The sequence below is a fragment of the Rhinoraja longicauda genome, chromosome 2, assembly GCF_053455715.1.
Source record: "Rhinoraja longicauda isolate Sanriku21f chromosome 2, sRhiLon1.1, whole genome shotgun sequence".
Lineage (NCBI taxonomy): Eukaryota > Metazoa > Chordata > Chondrichthyes > Rajiformes > Arhynchobatidae > Rhinoraja > Rhinoraja longicauda.
In genome coordinates, this window is record NC_135954.1 from 7,801,431 (window position 1) to 7,821,314 (window position 19,884).

The window sequence follows — 19,884 nt, forward strand, 5'->3', positions numbered from 1 at the left end:
AGTCTTTCTTCATATGAAGGTCCTGCCATCCCAGGGATCAATCTGGTGAACCTTCTCTGTACTCCCTCTAAGGCTAGAATGTCTTTCCTCAGATTAGGAGACCAAAACTGTACACAATACTCCAGGGTGATCGCTGGTCGGCACGGACTCAGTGGGCCGAAGGGCCTGTTTCCATGCTGCATCTCTAAAAGTAAAATGTCACCTATCCATGTACTCCAGGGATGCTACCTGATGTGCCGAGTTACTCCAGCACTCTGTGTCATTATTTTGAAAGGTCAGGGTGGGAGATGAAAGAAGCCTTCAAGTGGCAAGTAACTGGATGCCCAAGGATGCTTCTGCACACTGAAGGAAGGTGTTTAGTTTAGTTTAGAGATACAGCACGGAAGAAGGCCTTTCGGCCCACTGTGTCCATGTCAACCAGCCACCCTAGCTCATTAACGCTATCCTACACGCACTGGGGACAATTTACACTTATACCAAGTATACGAACCCAAGCCAATTAACCTACAAACTGTACGACTTTGGAGTGTGGGAGGAAACCGAAGATCTTGGAGAAAACCCACGCGGGTCACGGGGAGAACGTACAAACTCCGTACAGACAGTGCCTGCGGTCGGGATCGAAACCGGGTCTCCGGCGCTGCCAGAGCTGTAGAGCAGCAACTCTAAAACTGAGCCACTGTCCAGTGTTCATCGAAAAAGTACCGATGATAAAGGTAACAGGCCTTTTGGGTGAAAACGTGAAGCTGGTGCAACTTGGGGTGGGGGAAGGATAGAGAGAGAGAGAGGGAATGCCAGGGCTACCTGAAGTGAGAGAAATAAATATTCAAACCACTGGGCTGCCAAATATGAGATGCTGTTCCTCCAATTTGCGTTTATGTAGCCTCACTCTGACAATGGAGGGGACCTGGGACAGAAAAGTCTGTGTAGGTATGGGAAAGAGAATTAAAGTGTCCGGCAACCGGAAGATCAGGTAGGTTCTGGCGGACTGAGCGAAGGTGTTCCCCAAAACCATCGACCAGTCTACGTTTCGAAGGTATTTATTTCACAAAATGCTGGAGTAACTCAGCAGGTCAGGCAGCATCTCAGGAGAGAAGGAATGGGTGACGTTTCGGGTCGAGACCCTTCTTCAGACTGATGTCAGGCGGGCGGGACAAAGGAAGGATATAGGTGGAGACAGGAAGATAGAGGGAGATCTGGGAAGGAGGAGGGGAAGAGAGGGACAGAGGAACTATCTAAAGTTGGAGAAGTCAATGTTCGTAGACCAGTCTACGTTTGGTCTCGCCAAAGTATAAGAGTCCACATCTTGAACAACGGATACAGTAGATTGTCTGTACGGAGTTTGTACGTTCTCCCCGTGACCTGCGTGGGTTTTCTCCGAGATCTTCGGTTTCCTCCCACGCTCCAAAGACGTACAGGTATGTAGGTTAATTGGCTTGGTAAATGTAAAATTGTCCCTAAGTGTGTGTAGGATAATGTTAATGTGCGGGGATCGCTGGTCGGCGCGGCTCCGAAGGGCCTGTTTCCCCTCTGTATCTCTAAACTAAACTAAAAAAACTAAAACGAGGTTGAAGGAGGTGCAAGCGAACCTCTGCCTAACCTGAAAGGACTGTCGGGTCCCTGGACGGAGTCGAGGGAGGAGGTATAGGGACAGGAGTTGCATCTCCTGCGGTTGCAGGGGAAGGTACCTGGGGAGCGGGTGGTTTCAAAGGTTTCAAATGTCTGTGTATGGTCACGTGTACCAACTAACCTACAGTGAAACTCGATTTACCGTGTCCGCGCCGACCAGCGATCCCTGCACGCTAATAGTGTATTACACACACGAGGGACAATTTACCATTTAACCTACAAACGTCTTTGGAATGTGGGAGGAAACCAGAGCACCCGGAGAAAACCCACGCAGGTCACGGGGAGAACGTGCAAACTCCGCACAGACAGCGCCCGCAATCAGGATTGAACCCAGGTCTCTGTCGCTGTGCAACTCTACCGCTGTGCCACCTAAACTAAACTAAACTAGAGTACAATAGGTTGAGCAACAGGGCAGATAAAGAGTGCAGAATATAGTCCTCAGCATTGTAGCCCTTCGAGCATCAGTTCCAGAGACAGAGTCCAATGTCCGCAGTGGGGTAGAGTTGGATCGGACTGTACTCTAGCTTATGGAAGGAGCGTACAGAAGCCTGATAACAGAGGGAAAGAATCTTAGTTTAGTTTAGTTTAGAGATACAGCGTGGAAACAGGCCCTTCTGCCCACCGAGTCCGTGACGACCAGCGATCCCCGCACACTAACACTATCCTACACACCCTAGGGATAATTGACCATTTAACCAACTAACCTGTGCGTCTTTGGAGTGCGGGATGAAACCGAAGATCTCGGAGAAAACCCACGTGGTCTCGGGGAGAACGTACAAACTCCGTACAGACCGTAGTGAAGATGGCGCCCGGGTCTCTGGCGCCGTGAGGCAGCAGCTCGACCGCTGCACCACCGTGCCGCCCTGCTCCTATGTGTTCCCTGATTCAATGACTAAGAAACCACGATGGGTCTTTGACATTGTAACTTTTAGCCTCTATTCAAGAGCTACATCATCCAGAGAGAATGTGAACACTGTTTATCAGCAGTGTAGGCAGAGTGCGAGCAATAAATCCAAACAAACAGAGCAGAACAAGAACAAACAACCACATTACATAAATTCAATATTGCCCCTTTTAATCAGTAATTGGAAACTTAGGGAGGACATTTTAGTGAGAGTCATGTGCAGGTCGGACAGCTGACAGCCGCATTGCACTGTGTAGGAAGGAACTGCAGATCCTGGTTTAATAGACAATAGGTGCAGGAGTAGGCCATTCGGCCCTTCGAGCCAGCACCGCCATTCAATGTGATCATGGCTGATCATTCTCAATCAGTACCCCGTTCCTGCCTTCTCCCCATACCCCCTGACTCCGCTACCCTTAAGAGCACTATCTAGCTCTCTCTTGAATGCATCCAGAGAATTGGCCTCCACTGCCTTCTGAGGCAGAGAATTCCACAGGTTTACAACTCTCTGACTGAAAATGTTTTTCCTCATCTCCGTTCTACATGGCCTGCCCCTTATAGGTGCAGGCATTGCCACTTTCATTTCACTGCACATCGTGTATGTGTATGTGACAAATAAACTTGACTTGACTTGGCCCCTGGTTCTGGACTCCCCCAACATTGGGAACATGTTTCCTGCCTCTAACGTGTCCAACCCCTTAATAATCTTATACGTTTTGATAAGATCCCCTCTCATCCTTCTAAATTCCAGTGTATACAAGCCTAGTCGCTCCAGTCTTTCAACATATGACAGTCCCGCCATTCCGGGAATTAACCTAGTAAACCTATGCTGCACGCCCTCAATAGCAAGAATATCCTTCCTCAAATTTGGAGACCAAGACTGCACACAGTACTCCAGGTGCGGTCTCACTAGGGCCCTGTACAACTGCAGAAGGACCTCTGCTCCTATACTGAACTCCTCTTGTTATGAAGGCCAACATTCCATTGGCTTTCTTCACTGCCTGCTGTACCTGCATGCTTCCTTTCAGTGACTGATGCACTAGGACACCCAGATCTCGTTGTACGTCCCCTTTTCCTAACTTGACACCATTCAGATAATAATCTGCCTTCCTATTACCACCAAAGTGGATAACCTCACACTTATCCACATTAAACTGCATCTGCCATGCATCCGCCCACTCACACAACCTGTCCAAGTCACCCTGCAACCTCATAGCATCTCCCTCACAGTTCACACTACCACCCAGCATTGTATCATCTGCAAATTTGCTAATGGTACTTTTAATCCCTTCATCCAAGTCATTAATGTGTCTTGTAAATAGCTGCGGTCCCAGCACCGAGCCTTGCGGTACCCCACTAGTCACTGCCTGCCATTCTGAAAGGGACCCATTTATCCCCACTCTTTGCTTTCTGTCTGCCAACCAATTTTCTATCCATGTCAGTGCCCTACCCCCAATACCATGTGGTCTAATTTTGCCCACTAATCTCCTATGTGGAACCTTGTCAAAGGCTTTCTGAAAGTCAAAGTACACCACATCCACCGGCTCTCCCCAGTCAATTTTCCTAGTTACATCCTCAAAAAATTCCCGAAGATTAGTCAAGCATGATTTCCCGTTCGTAAATCCATGCTGACTCGGAACGATCCTGTTACTACTATCCAAATGCTCCGCAATTTCGTCTTTTATAATTGACTCCAGCATCTTCCCCACCACTGATGTCAGACTAACTGGTCTATAATTTCCCGTTTTCTCTCTCCCTCCTTTCTTAAAAAGTGGGATAACATTAGCTACCCTCCAATCCATAGGAACTGATCCTGAATCTATAGAACATTGGAAAATGATCACCAATGCGTCCACGATTTCTAGAGCCACCTCCTTAAGTACCCTGGGACGCAGACCATCAGGCCTTGGGGATTTATCAGCCTTCAGTCCCATCAGTCTACCCAACACCATTTCCTGCCTAATGTGAATCTCCTTCAGACTATTTTTTTCCTCTTCACATACCTAAAAAAGCTTTTGCTATCCTCCTTTATATTATTGGCTAGTTTACCCTCGTACCTCATCTTTTCTCCCCGTATTGCCTTTTTAGTTAACTTCTGTTGCTCTTTATAAGAGTCCCAATCCTCTGGCTTCCCACTATTCTTTGCTATGTTGTACTACTTTTTTATTTTTATGCTGTCCTTGACTTCCCTTGTCAGCCACGGGTGCCTCTTACTCCCCTTAGAATCTTTCCTCCTCTGGGATAAATTGATCCTGCAACTTCTGCATTGTTCCCAGGAATACCTGCCATTGCTGTTCCACCGTCTTCCCTGCTAGGGCCTCCTTCCAGTCAAATCTGGCCAGCTCATGCCTCTGTAATCCCCTTTGCTATACTGTAATACTGATACTTCCGATTTTCCCTTCTCCCTCTCAATTTGTAGAGTAAAACTACACTGAAGGTGGACACAAAGTGCTGGAGTAACTCAGCGGGACAGGCAGCACCTTTGGAGAGAAGGAATGGGTGACGTTTCAGGTTGTGACCCTTCTTCAGACCCTGCTGCAATGCACTGTTTGCTTTACTTCTGTGTTGTAAAACATTACAATAGACAATAGGTGCAGGAGGAGGCCATTCGGCCCTTCGAGCCAGCACCGCCATTCAATGTGATCATGGCTGTTCATCCACAATCAGTACCCCGTTCTGCCTTCTCCCAAAACCCCCTGACTCCACTATCTTTAAGAGCTCTATCTAGCTCTCTCTTGAAAATATTCAGAGAATTGGCCTCCATTGCCTTCTGAGGCAGAAAATTCCACAGATTTACAACTCTGACTGAAAAAGTTTTTCCTCATCTCCATTTTAAATGGCCTACCCGTTATTCTTAAACTGTGGTCCCTTGTTCTGGACTCCCCCAACATTGGGAACATGTTTCCTGCCTCTAACATGTCCAATCCCTTGATAATCTTATATATTTCAATAAGATCCCCTCTCAACTACACTGTCCAAAGACGTATGGGTTTGTAGGTTAATTGGCTTGGTATAAAAGAATGTAAGTTGTCCGCAGTGTGTGTAGGATGGCGTTAATGTGCGGGGTATGCTTGTCGGTGCAGACCCGGTGGGCCGAAGGGCCTGTTTCCATGCTGTATCTCTAAATTGAACTGAACTAAACTAATCTAAACATTATCGAATATTGGAGTTTAGAAGAATGAGGGGCGACCTCATTAAAACATACAGAATAGTGAAAGGCTTTGGATAGAGTGGATGTGGAGAGGATGTTTCCACTAGTGGGAGAGTCTAAGACCAGAGGTCAGAGCATCAGAATTAAAGGACGTTCTTTTGGAAAGGAGATGAGGACTAATTTCTTTCATCAGAGGGTGGTGAATCTGTAGAATTCTTTGCCACAGAAGGCATCTCCGTTGAGGTAGGAGATTGAAAAAAAGTTTCCCCCAAATCACCCCCACCCCCCACATAAAACAAATCAAGAAACACTAAAACATACTTTTAACACATACTTATAATAATTAAAAAACGGTCGCAAGGACAGACAGACTGTTGGCGAAGCAGCCAGTGTTGGTGGCGCCACCTGGTAAATCATTGTTAGCTGGGAGAAGTTAATAACAAGGCAAGGAGAGATAAAATGTAGGTAGGCACAAATTGCTGGAGTAACTCAGCGGGTCAGGCAGCATCTCTGGAGAGAAGGAATGGGTGACGTTTCAGGTCGAGACCCTTCTTCAGACTAATGTCAGGAGAGGGGGGGGCGGGACAAAGATAGGATGTGGTCGGAGACAGTAAGACTGGTGGGAGAACTGGGAAGGGGGATGAGAGGGACAGAGGAACTATCCGAAGTTAGATAGATAGAGCTCTTAAGGATAGCGGAGTCAGGGGGTATGGGGAGAAGGCAGGAACGGGGTACTGATTGAGAATGATCAGCCATGATCACATTGAATGGTGGTGCTGGCTCGAAGGGCCGAATGGCCTACTCCTACACCTATTGTCTATTGTCTATTAGAGATGTCAATGTTCATACCGCTGGGGTGTAAACTGCCCAAGCGAAATATGAGGTGCTGTTCTTCCAATTTGCGCTGGGCCTCACTATGACAATGGAGGAGGCCCAGGACAGAGTCGGAGACAGTAAAAGTGGTCGGAGAACTGGGAAGGGGAAGGGATGGAGAGAGAGAGAGAGAGAGAAAGCAAGGGTTACTTGAAGTTAGAGAAGTCAATGTTCATACCGCTGGACTGTAAGCTGCCCAAGCAAAATATGAGGTGCTGTTCCTCCAATTTGCGCTGGATATTTTGATATTTTCTGTGATATTTTCCTTGATCTCCATTCCCTCTGTCTTATTTTGACACCTTACACTTCCGAAATAAATGATCTATTTCTATTTTATATGCAGTGAATGGTAGAATGTGGAATATGTGCAGGTCGGTAAGAGATGGTCTTGGCATCATGTTCGGCACAGATATTGCGGGCCGAAGGGCTTATTCTCGGTCTGTACTATTCTATGTTCCATGTTCTCAGCCTGCACTTAAGGCTGTTTTTAGATCCACATGTTTTGCCGTTAATTGGAGACTAACATGGTGGCCCAGTGGGCGATTTTTTAGTCGACTGGACTGTCGCCACACGGTCGCCATGGTGTCTCCTGTATGGACGTGAGTCGTCTCCGGATGGATTTTCAGAATGTTTACATTTTTTTGGCGACAGTGGATTTGACGCCAATGAGCGTAGCTTGACGTCTCCTGACGGGGGCGCTGTCGTAGGTTGTCGCCAGGTGACGTAGGTTGTTGCCGGTGCTGACTTCGGTGAATTCCATTGGCGACTACCGACGTCAACCTACGTCAACTAGCGACAGGTACCGGCGTCAAAATTGGCGGCGAAAATGATGTGAATTGTCTTCAGTTGTCGCCGACAGGGTCGTAGCTTGTTGTAGCTTGTCGCGGGTGGACGTAGGTTGACTTCGGTTGTCGTAGGTTGTCGCCTGTGTGGTCGTAGGTGCGGTCGTAGGTGGACGTCCTACTCGCGACGATTGGGCCGCCGGATGTCGGTAGCTTGCCGTAGCTTGACGTTGACTAGGTGGTAGCTTGTTGTAGCTTGTTGTAGACAAGGGAGGGTCCAGTCGCCGTTTTTTTGGCGACCTGCTACGACTATGACAGTCGCCAGCAGTCGCCTAAAAAATCGCCTAATTGGGACAGGCCCCTTTCAGTGCCAGACACCCGGGTTCGATCCCGACTACGGGTGCAGTCTGTGTGGAGTTTGTACATTCTCCCCGTGACCTGCGTGGGTTTTCTCCGGGTGATCCGGTTTAGAAAGAGAAACGTAGAAAAATCGGTGCAGGAGTAGGCCATTTGACCCTTCGAGCCGGCACCGCCATTCAATGTGTTCATGGCTGATCATCTAAAATCAGTACCCCCCCGTTCCTGTTTTTTCCCCATATCCCTTGATTCCGTTAGCCCTAAAAGCTAAATCTGACTCTCTCTTGAAAGTCCTCCCACATTCCAAAGACGTGCAGGTTTATGGGTTAATTGGCTTCTGTAAACTGCCCCTAGTGTGTGTAGGGGTACGACAGAACTAGTGTACGGGTGACCTCTGGTCGGCACGCATCTGGCCTGTTTCCACGCCCGCAACTCGAAACAAAACTAAACAAACAAAATTCCTGGTCCTGATCTCCCGGCTTCCAAACTCTTTAACTCCCCCTCCCATTCTCACACTGACCTTTCTGTCCAAGATAGATAGAGCTCTTGAGGATAGCGGAGTCAGGGAGTATGGGGAGAAGGCAGGAACAGTGATTGAGAATGGTCAGCCATGATCACATTGAATGGTGGTGCTGGCTCGAAGGGCCGAATGGCCTCCTCCTGCACCTATTGTCTATTGTCTATTATCCTGGGCCTCCTCCATTGTCAGAGTGAGGCCCAGCTTAAATTGGAGGAACAGCACCTTGTATTCCGCTTGGGCAGCTTACAACCCAGCAGTACTGGTTGTCTTATTTCTTGTTTCTCTTATTGTCTTGTTTCTCTTATTTCAAACCCCCTGCATCCCTTCTCTCTTTCCCCCCTCTCTCCCCCCCACTAGTCATCCTACCAGCTCCACTGTTCGCATCCCTGTATCCCTTCGTTATCACCTCTTCCCCGACCAACAATGGACCATTGTGGGCTCCACCCTTCCTTGGTCATCTGTTGCCGGCCCTGCTTTGGTCTGGCCTTTGTCTCACCTTCCAGTTTCTCACCCCCTCTACTTTCAGTCTGAAGAAGGGCCCCGACCCAAAACGTCACCCATCCTTTCTCTCCAGAGATGCTGCCTGTCCCGCTGAGGTACTCCAGCACTTGGTGTCGATCTTCGGTGTAAACCAGCATCTGCAGTTCCCAAACTCCATGTCTGCGGTTGGGCAAATTCAAACAGTGCATTTCCAAATGGACTGGAGGCATTTACTTTTAAGAACATTCCAAGTGATTTGAAAAATTAGCGAAGAAAGATTTTTTGTTCAGTTAGTTTATTTTAGTTTATTGTCACGTGGACCGAGGTACAGTGAAAAGGTTTTGCTGCGTGCTAACCAGTCAGCGGAAAGACAACACATGATTGCTATTGATCCATTTACAGTGTACAGATACATGATAAGGGAATAACATTTCAATAGACAATAGGTGCAGGAGGAGGCCATTCGGCCCTTCGAGCCTGCACCGCCATTCAATGTGATCATGGCTGATCATTCTCAATCAGTATCCCGTTCCGGCCTTCTCCCCATACCCCCTGACTACGCTATCCTTAAGAGCTCTATCTAGCTCTCTCTTGAAAGCATCCAGAGAATTAGCCTCCACTGCCTTCTGAGGCAGAGAATTCCACAGATTCACAACTCTCTGACTGAAAAAGTTTTTCCCCATCTCAGTTCTAAATGGCCTACCCCTTACTCTTAAACTGTGGCCCCTTGTTCCGGACTCCCCCAACATTGGGAACTTGTTTCCTGCCTCTAACGTGTCCAACCCCTTAATAATCTTATACGTTTCGATAAGATCCGTTTTGTGCAAGGTGAAGCCAGCAATGTCCGATTAAGGATAGACCGAGGGTCACCGATGAGGCAGATGATAGTTATGGACCGCTCTCTGGTTGTGGTAGGATGGTTCAGTTGCCTGATAACAGATGGGAAGAAACTGTCCCAGAATCTGGAGGTGTGCGTTTTCACACTTCTATAGTTTTCGTTTAGTTTAGTTTAGAGACACAGCGAGGAAACAGGCCCTTTGGCCCACCGAGTCCGCGCCGACCAGCGATCCCTGCACTCTAACACTCTCCTACACACACACACAAGGGACAATTTACATTTACACCAAGCCAGTTATCCTGCAAACCTGTACGTCTTTGGAGCGTGGGAGGAAACCGAAGATGTCGGAGAAAATCCACGCAGGTCACGGGGAGAACGTACAAACTCCGTACAGACAAGCACCCGTAGTCGGGATCGAACATGGGTCTCCGGCGCTGCAAGCGCCATAAGGCAGCAACTCTACCGCTGCGTCACCGTGCCGCCCGATGGGAGAGGGGAGAAGAGGACACTGCTGGGCGCCATTTTATTTGAGTTCACCAAGTTGCACTCTTTCGCTTAATAGATGCACCAGGAGCGGATCCAAGTGCTGAGTGGGAAGGCAGCATCCGATCTATTAAGTGGCTGGACCAGACCAAAGTCGCCCACAACGGCTGCAAAGGTAAACACAATCATAAGTTCATAAATTCTAGGAGCAGAATTGGGCCATATGTCCCTTCAAGTCTACTCCGCCATTCAATCGTGGCTGATCTATCTCTCCCTCCTAACCCCAATTCTCCTGCCTTCTCCCCATAACCTCTGACACCCGTACTAATCAAGAATCTATTTCCGCCTTACAAATATCCATTGACTTGGCCTCCACAGCCTTCTGTGGCGATTATTTCCACAGATTCACCACCCTCTGACTAAAGAAATTCCTCCTCGTCTCCTTCCTAATGGAACATCCTTGAATTCTGAGACTGTGGCCTCTGGTCCTAGACTCTCCCACTAGTGGAAACATCCTCTCCACATCCACTCTATCCAAGCCTTTCACTATTTGCTATGTTTCTATGAGGTCCCCTCTCATCCTCCTAAACTCCAGTAAGTACAGGCCCAGTGCCGTCAAACGCTCATCATATGTGAACCCAACTCATTCCTGGGATCATTCTCGTAAACCTCCTCTGGACCCTCTCCAGCGCAAGCACATCCTTCCTCAGATATGGGGCTCAAGATTGTTCACAATACTATACTAACTGCACTGAAGAGCAACAACACTGTGACTTCTCAGCAAACCACAGATTGAAATGCGTCTCAATGAGATTGTTGCTCTTATTTAAAAGAATAACCAATATCAAGTTAAGGTATGAATATTGTAGAAAAAAGGAACTACAGATACTGGTTTACACAAAGGACACAGAGTGTTGGATTATTAAGGGGTTGGACACGTTAGAGGCAGGAAACATGTTCCCAATGTTGGGGGAGTCCAGAACAAGGGGCCACAGTTTAAGAATAAGGGGTAGGCCATTTAGAACTGAGATGAGGAAAAACCTTTTCAGTCAGAGAGTTGTGAATCTGTGGAATTCTCTGCCTCAGAAGGCAGTGGAGGCAAATTCTCTGAATACATTCAAGAGAGAGCTAGATAGAGCTCTTAAGGATAGTGGAATCAGGGGGTATGGGAAGAAGGCAGGAACGGGGTACTGATTGAGAATGATCAGCCATGATCACATTGAATGGCGGTGCTGGCTCGAAGGGCCGAATAGCCTCCTCCTGCACCTATTGTCTATTGTCTATGACATTTTTCAAATACAGTTCAGTTTAGTTTTCAGTTCAGTTCAGTTTAGTTAATTAACACATGTACTGAACTAGATAGTAGTTCAGGACTGCTCTCTGGTTGTAGTAGGATGGTTCAATTTTCTGATAGCACCTTGGAAGAAACCATCCCTGAATCTGGAGGTGTGCGTTTTCACACTTCTAATCCTTTTGCCCGATGGGAGAGGAGAGGAGATGGAGTGGCCGGGGTGCGACTGGTCCTTGATTATGCTGCTGGCCTTGCCGAGGCAGGGTGAGGTGTAAATGGAGTCAATGGAAGGGAGGTTGGTTTGTGTGATGGTCTGGGCTGTGTCCACAAACCGCTGCAATTTCTTGCGGTCTCGGATGGAGCTGTTACCCAGACCAAGCTGTGATGCGTCCTGATAAAATGCTTTCTGAGGTGCATCTGTCGAAGTTGGTGAGAGTTGTTGGGGAACGTGCCGAACTTCCTCAGCCTCATTTGGTAGCAAACCCCAATATTAATATGGAAAGAAAGAATTGCAGATGCTGGTGTTGTTGTTCGTCCTTCGGGTTGGAAGATGACCATGACTTTACTTTCAGTTGGAGGATTGGTGACTGTGGGTCCGGAAGTGACTGGTGAGGCCAATCCGGGCCCGGAAGGCACGCCCACACGTAGGACACAAGTGGATGGGTGCTGCAGTGGAAGTGGAGGTATCCCGGGCCTTGCCCGCAGTGCGTCTCCTCTGGGCCTCTGCAGTGCGTCTCTGTTCTCTGCTGCACGGGCTCCTGTGGTGAGCTTGCTACTCCAGGTTGGACGGTCCAGAGCAAGAGACCCCCAAGTGCTGAGGGAGGTTGATGTCCAAGTCTTTGAGGGACACTTTGAGGCAGTCCTTAAACCGTTTGGTGGTGTATATCAAAGATAGACACAGATAGACAAAGATAGAGTAACTCAGCGGGTCAGGCAGAATCTCGGGAGAAAAAGGATGGGTGATGTTTTGCGTTGAGGTCTTTCTTCCCTCCTACGCACTATCCACGTTCCTGTCTAATTGTTTCTTAAACGTTGCGATAGTCCCTGCCTCAACCACCTCCTCCGGCAGCTCGTTCCATACACCCACCACCCTTTGTGTAAAAAACGAATTACCCTTCAGGTTCCTATTAAATCTTTCCCTCCCTCAGCATAAACCTATGGGTCTCGATTCCTGTACTCTGGGCAAGAGATTCTGGGATTCCTAAGAGTAGGTCGAGCTTTATCCCCTCCCTTGTTGAGGCCTCTAGATCTTGGCTGAGGAAACGTTTGACAAATTCCTCCCCATCTAAGCTTTTGGCACTGTGATAGTGCAGTCTATAATCGGGAAAGTTAAAATCCAGTACTATGACAACCCTATAAGTCGTGCAGCTGCCTGCAATCTGCCAGCATATTTGTTCTTCTAATTCTGATTCGGGCGGCACGGTGGTGCAGCGGCAGAGTTGCTTCCCTGCAGCGCCGGAGACCCCGGTTCGATCCCGACTACGGGTGCTGTCTGTACGGAGTTTGTACGTTCTCCCCATGACCTGCGTGGGTTTTCGCCAAGATCTTTGGTTTCCTCCCACGCTCCAAAGACGTGCAGGTTTGTAGGTTAATTGGCTTGATATAAAAGGTAAATTGTCCCCAGTGTGTGTAGGGTAGTGTTCGTGTGGTCGGCACGAACGCGGTGGGTCGAAGGGCCTGTTTCCGCTCTGTATCTCTAAAATAAAATAAACTGAATTCCCAATGACTATTTGGCGGCCTATAGTAGACTCCCAACAAGGTGATCATCCCCTTTTTTATCCCCCGCCCCCGCCCACAGAGCCTCACTGGACAAACCATCAGTAATGTCATCTTAGTCTGGTTTATTGTCACATGTACCGAGCGAGGTACAGTGAAAAGCATTGGTTGTGTGCTAACAAACACAGTTTTTTGATGAGTACAGGTGTCGGAGGCTACGATATTTTCGATTTACGATGGGTTTATCAGAACGTAACCCTACCGTAAGTCAGGGAGCATTTGTAGTTCATTCCTGCTATTGAGGGAATGCAGCATAGGTTCACCGGGTTAATTCCTGGAAACATAGAAACATAGAAAATAGGTGCAGGAGTAGGCCATTCGGCCCTTCGAGCCTGCACCGCCATTCAATATGATCATGGCTGATCATCCAACTCAAGATCCTGTACCTGCCTTCTCTCCATACGTCCTGATCCCTTTAGCCACAAGGGCCACATCTAACTCCCTCTTAAATATAGCCAATGAACTGGCCTCAACCACCTTCTGTGGCAGAGAATTCCACAGATTCACCACTCTCTGTGTGAAAAAAAACTTTCTCATCTCAGTCCTAAAAGACTTCCCCCTTATCCTTAAACTGTGACCCCTTGTTCTGGACTTCCCCAACATCGGGAACAATCTTCCTGCATCTAGCCTGTCCAACCCCTTAAAAATTTTGTAAGTTTCTATAAGATCCCCCCTCAATCTTCTAAATTCCAGCGAGTACAAGCCGAGTCTATCCAGTCTTTCTTCATATGAAAGTCCTGCCATCCCAGGGATCAATCTGGTGAACCTTCTCTGTACTCCCTCCATGGCAAGAATGTCTTTCCTCAGATTAGTCAAGTCAAGTCAAAGTCAATTTTATTGTCAATCCTCAGCCAGTTTACACAGACAGAAAATCGAAATACCGTTTCCCACAATCCCGAGGAACAAAGTGCATAAAACTAAGTTAAAATTAAAAAGGCACAGCAAACAACAATCAACATAAAATATAAAATATAGTCACTTCAAATGCGTTAAAATTTTTTTTTTAAAGTGTCTGGTGCTGGATGTGCGTGTGTGTGGGGTGTTAAAGTCCAGGTCCAATAGGGGCAGGGGAGAGAGGAGGAAGGGAGGGGAGAGAGTTCAGCATCCTGACAGCCTGGTGGAAAAAACTGTTCTTTAGTCGGGTGGTGCTTGACCTCAGGCTGCGAAACCTTCTCCCTGAAGGCAGGAGGGTGAAGAGGCTGTTGGAGGGGTGGGAGGGGTCACCCACAATGCTCAATGCTTTGCGGGTGAGGCGGGTGGTGTAAAGGACCAGGAGTGTTGGGAGTGAGGCGCCAGTGATCCTCTCAGCAGTGTTCACTATGCGCTGCAGGGTCTTGCGGCTGGAGGCTGTGCAGCTGCCGAACCACACAGTGATGCAGCTGCTGAGGATGCTCTCGATGGCGCCTCGGTAAAAAGTGTACATGATGGGTGTGGGGGCTCCCGCTCTCTTCAGTTTGCGGAGGAAGTAGAGGCGCTGCTGGGCTTTCTTGGCGATGGACGTGATGTTGTTGCTCCAGGAGAGATCCTCGGTGATGTTCACCCCCAGGAATTTGGTGCTGCTCACCTGCTCCACAGCAGCACCATTGATGGTCAGTGGGTGGGGGTGTTGGGTGTGCGTTCTCCTGAAGTCGACAACAATCTCCTTTGTTTTCTCCACATTCAGGAAGAGATTGTTGTCTGTGCACCACGCGGCCAGCTGGTCCACCTCCTTCCTGTAGTGGGTCTCGTCGTTGTTGCTGATGAGACCCACCACTGTTGTGTCATCCGCAAACTTGACGAAGTGGTTGGAGCTGTAGGTGGGTGTGCAGTCGTGGGTCAGCAAGGTGAAGAGCAGGGGGCTTAGCACACATCCTTGTGGGGCACCCGTACTCAGCGTGATGGTGTCCGATGTGTTGCTGCCGACCCGTACGGACTGGGGTCTGGCAGTGAGGAAGTCCAGCAGCCAGTTGCAGAGAAGGGGGCTGAGGCCCAGATTTGTTAGTTTACAAACCAGCTGCTGGGGGATGATGGTGTTGAATGCTGAGCTAAAGTCTATGAACAGCATCCTAACATATGAGTTTTTAGTGTCCAAGTGGGTGAGGGCTGGGTGTAGAGCAGAGGAGATGGCATCCTCAGTGGACCGCTTAGCTCGATATGCAAACTGAAACGGGTCCAGGGAGGGGGGGAGGTTGGATCTGATCTGCTTCATGACCAGCCTCTCGAAGCACTTCATGATGGTTGAAGTCAGCGCTACAGGGCGGTAGTCGTTGAAGCAGGATGGAGAAGACTTCTTGGGCACAGGTATGATGGTGGTTTCTTTGAAGCACAAGGGAACAACAGCCTGGCTCAGGGAGATGTTGAAGATGTCTGTGAGGACATCTGTGAGCTCAGCTGCGCAGTCTTTTAGCACACGACCAGGAATGTTGTCAGGTCCAGAAGCTTTCCGGGTGTTAATCCTTAACAGTGTGCTCCTCACACTGCCTGGAGACAGACAAATAGCCTGGTCGTTGGGGGGGGAGTTGTTTTCTGCGCAGGTGTGTTGCTCTGTGCTTCAAAGCGTGCGAAGAAGCCGTTGAGGTCGTTCAAGAGAGAGGTGTCACTGTCACAGGTCTGTGGTAAGGGTTTGTAGTCCGTGATAGTCCTAATACCCTTCCACAGGCTCCGTGTGTCTCTGCTGTCACTGAAGTGGGCTGTGATGCGCCGGGTGTAGTGTTGTTTGGCTTTCCTGATGCCACTGGAAAGGTTGGCCCTGGCTGCCCTGAGACCGGCTGGATTGCCCTCTCTGAAGGCAGCGTTGCGGACCCTCAGCAGCCCATGGACCTCCCCTGTCAGCCATGGCTTCTGGTTAGCCCGGATGGTGATGGCTCTGGTGTGGGTCACATCGTCAATGCATTTGGTGATGTAGCCTGTAACTGTCTCTGTGTATTCCTGAATGTTGGTTGTGTTGTTGTATGTTGCTGCCTGCTTGAACATGTCCCAGTCTGTAGTCTCAAAGCAGTTTTGGAGTGCAGCTGTGCTGTCCTCTGACCACACACGTACCTCTTTTGAAACCGGTTTGGTGACTTTCACCCGGGGTCTGTATGCCGGTTTCAGCAGAACGGTGAGGTGATCAGAGAGGCCGATGTGGGGGAGGGGGGAAGCCTTGTATGCTCCTTTGATGGTCGTGTAGACAAGGTCCAAGGTGTTGTTTTCTCGTGTTGGGAAATCAACATGCTGGTATACTTTGGGCATGACAGTTTTTAGGTTAGCATGGTTGAAGTCCCCAGCTACGATGAGAAAGCCATCTGGGTGTGCTGTCTGCTGCTCAGAGATGGCCCGGTACAGTTCGCAGAGTGCCTCCTCTCTGTCCTTGTTGTTGGAACTGGGAAGGATGTAAACAGCGACTAACAGGATAGCTGTTAGCTCCCTCGGGAGGTAGAAAGGTCGGCACTTCACAACCATAAACTCCGCCATCGGTGAACAGTGTTTGTAGACCAACACAGCGTCCCGACACCAAGCATCACTGATGTAAACAATCACACCGCCACCACGGGTCTTCCCCCCGCTAACCGTAGCTCTGTCCGATCGGTAGCATGTTAGCCGGTCGAGCTGAACAGCGGAGTCCGGGATGTTGTCATTAAGCCATGTTTCCGTAAAAACGTAAACACAGCATTCCCTCACCTCACGCTGGGTCGACCGGAGAAGTCTTATAGTGTCCATTTTATTGTCCAGTGAGCGTACATTAGCCATTAGCATGCTCGGAATAGCCGGTCTGTGTGGGCTAGCCGCTAGCCTAGCCCGGATGCCTCCGCGCTTACCCCTCTTCTGCTTCCTCTCACACCGCCTGCGGCGTCTCCTTTCCAGCCGGGGGACAGCACTCGAGGCCGAGGTCGAGGCCAGGCAGAGTATTCTGAGGCCGCTAAGTTCCTCTGCAAGCGTAGCGTCCAGTGTTGATGATGTTGTTTTCTTGTCCAGCAAGAACTCACGACTATACTGTCTACTGCTGACTGTCCAGAGTTGTTGAAGTGACAAACATGACGAACTTGAAAAAACATTAAAAACACTCGAAAAATCGGGAGAGCGTGGGGCCGCTGCGTCTGCACGCGCTGCCATTTAAGAGAGAGACCAAAACTGTTATTAGGAGACCAAAACTGTACGCAATACTCCAGGTGTGGTCTCACCAATGCCCTGTACAACTGCAGCAGAACCTCCCTGCTCCTATACTCAAATCCCCTCGCTATGAATGCCAGGACTGACCACCAAACGATGAAAGAATGGGTCGACTGGGCTTGAATTCATTGGAATTTAAAAGGATGAGAGGGGATCTTAGAAACATATAAAATTCTTGAGGGATTGGACAGTCTAGATGCAGGAAAAATGTTCCCGATGTTGGGGGAGTCCAGAACAGTTTAAGAATAAGGGGTCGATTTAGGACTGAGATGAGGAAAATCTTTTTCACCCAGAGAGTTGTGAATCTGTGGAATCCTCTGCCACAGTAGGCACTGAAGGCCAATTCACAGGATGTTTACAAGAGAGAGTTAGATTTAGCTCTTGGGACTAACGGAATCAAGGGATATTGGGAAAAAGCAGGAACGGGGTACTGATTTTGGACGATCAGCCACGATCATATTGAATGGTGGTGCTGGCTCGAAGGGCCAAATGGCCTACTCCTGCACCTATTTTCTATGTTTCTATAGAGTCACAGTCATAGAACCTTACAGCGAGGAAACAGGCCCTTTGTCCCAACTTGCCCACACTGACCAGCATGTCTCACCAGTCCCACCTACCAGCAAACGTCAGGAAGCATCTGTATCTCCAAGCGAAAACTAGAGTCTAGAACTTGGAGATACTGTGTGGTTGTCCTCGTGCATCAGTCACTGAAAGGAAGCATGCAGGTACAGCAGGCAGTGAAGAAAGCCAATGGAATGTTGGCCTTCATAACAAGAGGAGTTGAGTATAGGAGCAAAGAGGTCCTTCTACAGTTGTACCGGGCCCTGGTGAGACCGCACCTGGAGTACTGTGTGCAGTTTTGGTCTCCAAATTTGAGGAAGGATATTCTTGCTGTTGAGGGCGTGCAGCGTAGGTTTACAAGGTTAATTCCCGGAATGGCGGGACTGTCGTATGTTGAAAGACTGGAGCGACTCGGCTTGTATACACTGGAATTTAGAAGGATGAGAGGGGATCTTATCGAAACATATAAGATTATTAAGGGGTTGGACACGTTAGAGGCAGGAAACATGTTCCCAATGTTGGTGGATTCCAGAACCAGGGGCCACAGTTTAAGAATAAGGGGTAGGCCATTTAGAACGGAGATGAGGAAAAACGTTTTCAGTCAGAGAGTTGTAAATCTGTGGAATTCTCTGCCTCAGAAGGCAGTGGAGGCCAGTTCTCTGAATGCATTCAAGAGTGAGCTAGATAGAGCTTTTAAGGATAGCGGAGTCAGAGGGTATGGGGAGAAGGCAGGAATGGGGTACTGATTGGGAATGATCAGCCATGATCACATTGAATGGTGGTGCTGGCTCGAAGGGCCAAATGGCCTCCTCCTGCACCTATTGTCTATTGGAAACAGGCCCTTCAGCCCACCCAGTCCACGCCAACCATCGATCCCCGCGCACTAACACTAACCTACACACACTCGGGTCAATTTACTATTTTACCGAATCCAATTAAGCTGCAAACCCCGTAAGTCTTTGGAGTGTGCGAGTAAACCGGAGCACCTGGAGAAAACCAACGCAGCTCACGGGGAGAACGTACAAACTCCATACAGACAGCATCCATAGTCGGGATCGAACCCGGGTCTCCGGCGCTGTGAGGCAGCAACTCTACCGCTGCGCCACCGTGCTGCCCGAGTGAACTACTATGTATAGTACTGGCAACACGGAATGCCGAGAATGAATGACGCTGAGAGCTTTGAACTGCGCCGTTCTTCTGTATATATTGGAGTTTATTTTTAAAACACCATTGTGAGCCGATTCTTCCCTCCCCCACACCCCCTCACTGTGGTGACCTCCCTGGGATTGTTTTCCTTTGTATAATTTTTACTTTATATGGCATTGGAACTGTAGCTAGGACTGAGCCCCTGCCTCCCTCTCCCACACACCCTGAGCAAAGCACAGCACAGTGGTGAGCTCAGCAGGCAGACTTGCCTGTTAACAGCGCGCTGAAGAAAGGTCTCGACTCGAAACGCCACCCATTCCTTTTCTCCAGAGATGCTGCCTGACCCGCCAGCTTTTTGTGTCTATCTTCAGTTTAAACCAGCATCCGCAGTTCCTTCCTACACAACAACACATTTCCCTATGGATATAGACAATAGACAATAGGTGCAGGAGGAGGCCATTCGGCCCTTCGAGCCAGCACCACCATTCAATGTGATCATGGCTGCATGCCTACTTTCAATGGCTGGTGTACCACGACACCCAGGTCTCGTTGCATCTCCCCTTCTCCTAATCGGCCACCATTCAGATTATAGTCTGCTTTCCTGTTCTTGCCACCAAAGTGGATAACCTCACATTTATCCACATTATACTGCATCTGCCATGCCTTTGCCCACTCACCTAACCTATCCAAGTCACGTTGCAGCCTCCTAGCATCCTCCTCACAGCTAACACTGCCCCCCAGCTTCGTGTCATCCGCAAACTTGGAGATGTTGCATTCAATTCCCTCGTCCAAATCATTAATATATATTGTAAATAGCTGGGGTCCCAGCACTGAGCCTTGCAGTACCCCACTAGTCACTGCCTGCCATTCATGGAAAGAAGGCAGGAAAATGGGATTAAGAAGCAGAGATGAGCCACGATTGAATGGCGGAGTGGACTCGAATGGGCCGAATGGCCTAATTCTACTCCTGT

The 19,884-nt window shown here is 48.9% G+C and overlaps 1 protein-coding gene across 1 annotated transcript in view; it reads left to right on the forward strand.

Annotated features, from left to right (window-relative positions):
- The window catches only part of LOC144602019 (N-acetyllactosaminide beta-1,6-N-acetylglucosaminyl-transferase-like), a 79,794-nt gene that overhangs the window by 49,594 nt on the left and 10,316 nt on the right, over positions 1-19,884 (forward strand). The window contains 1 exon segment of the mRNA XM_078414698.1: positions 10,091-10,186. Within this exon segment, the coding sequence (XP_078270824.1) occupies positions 10,091-10,186 (96 nt within the window).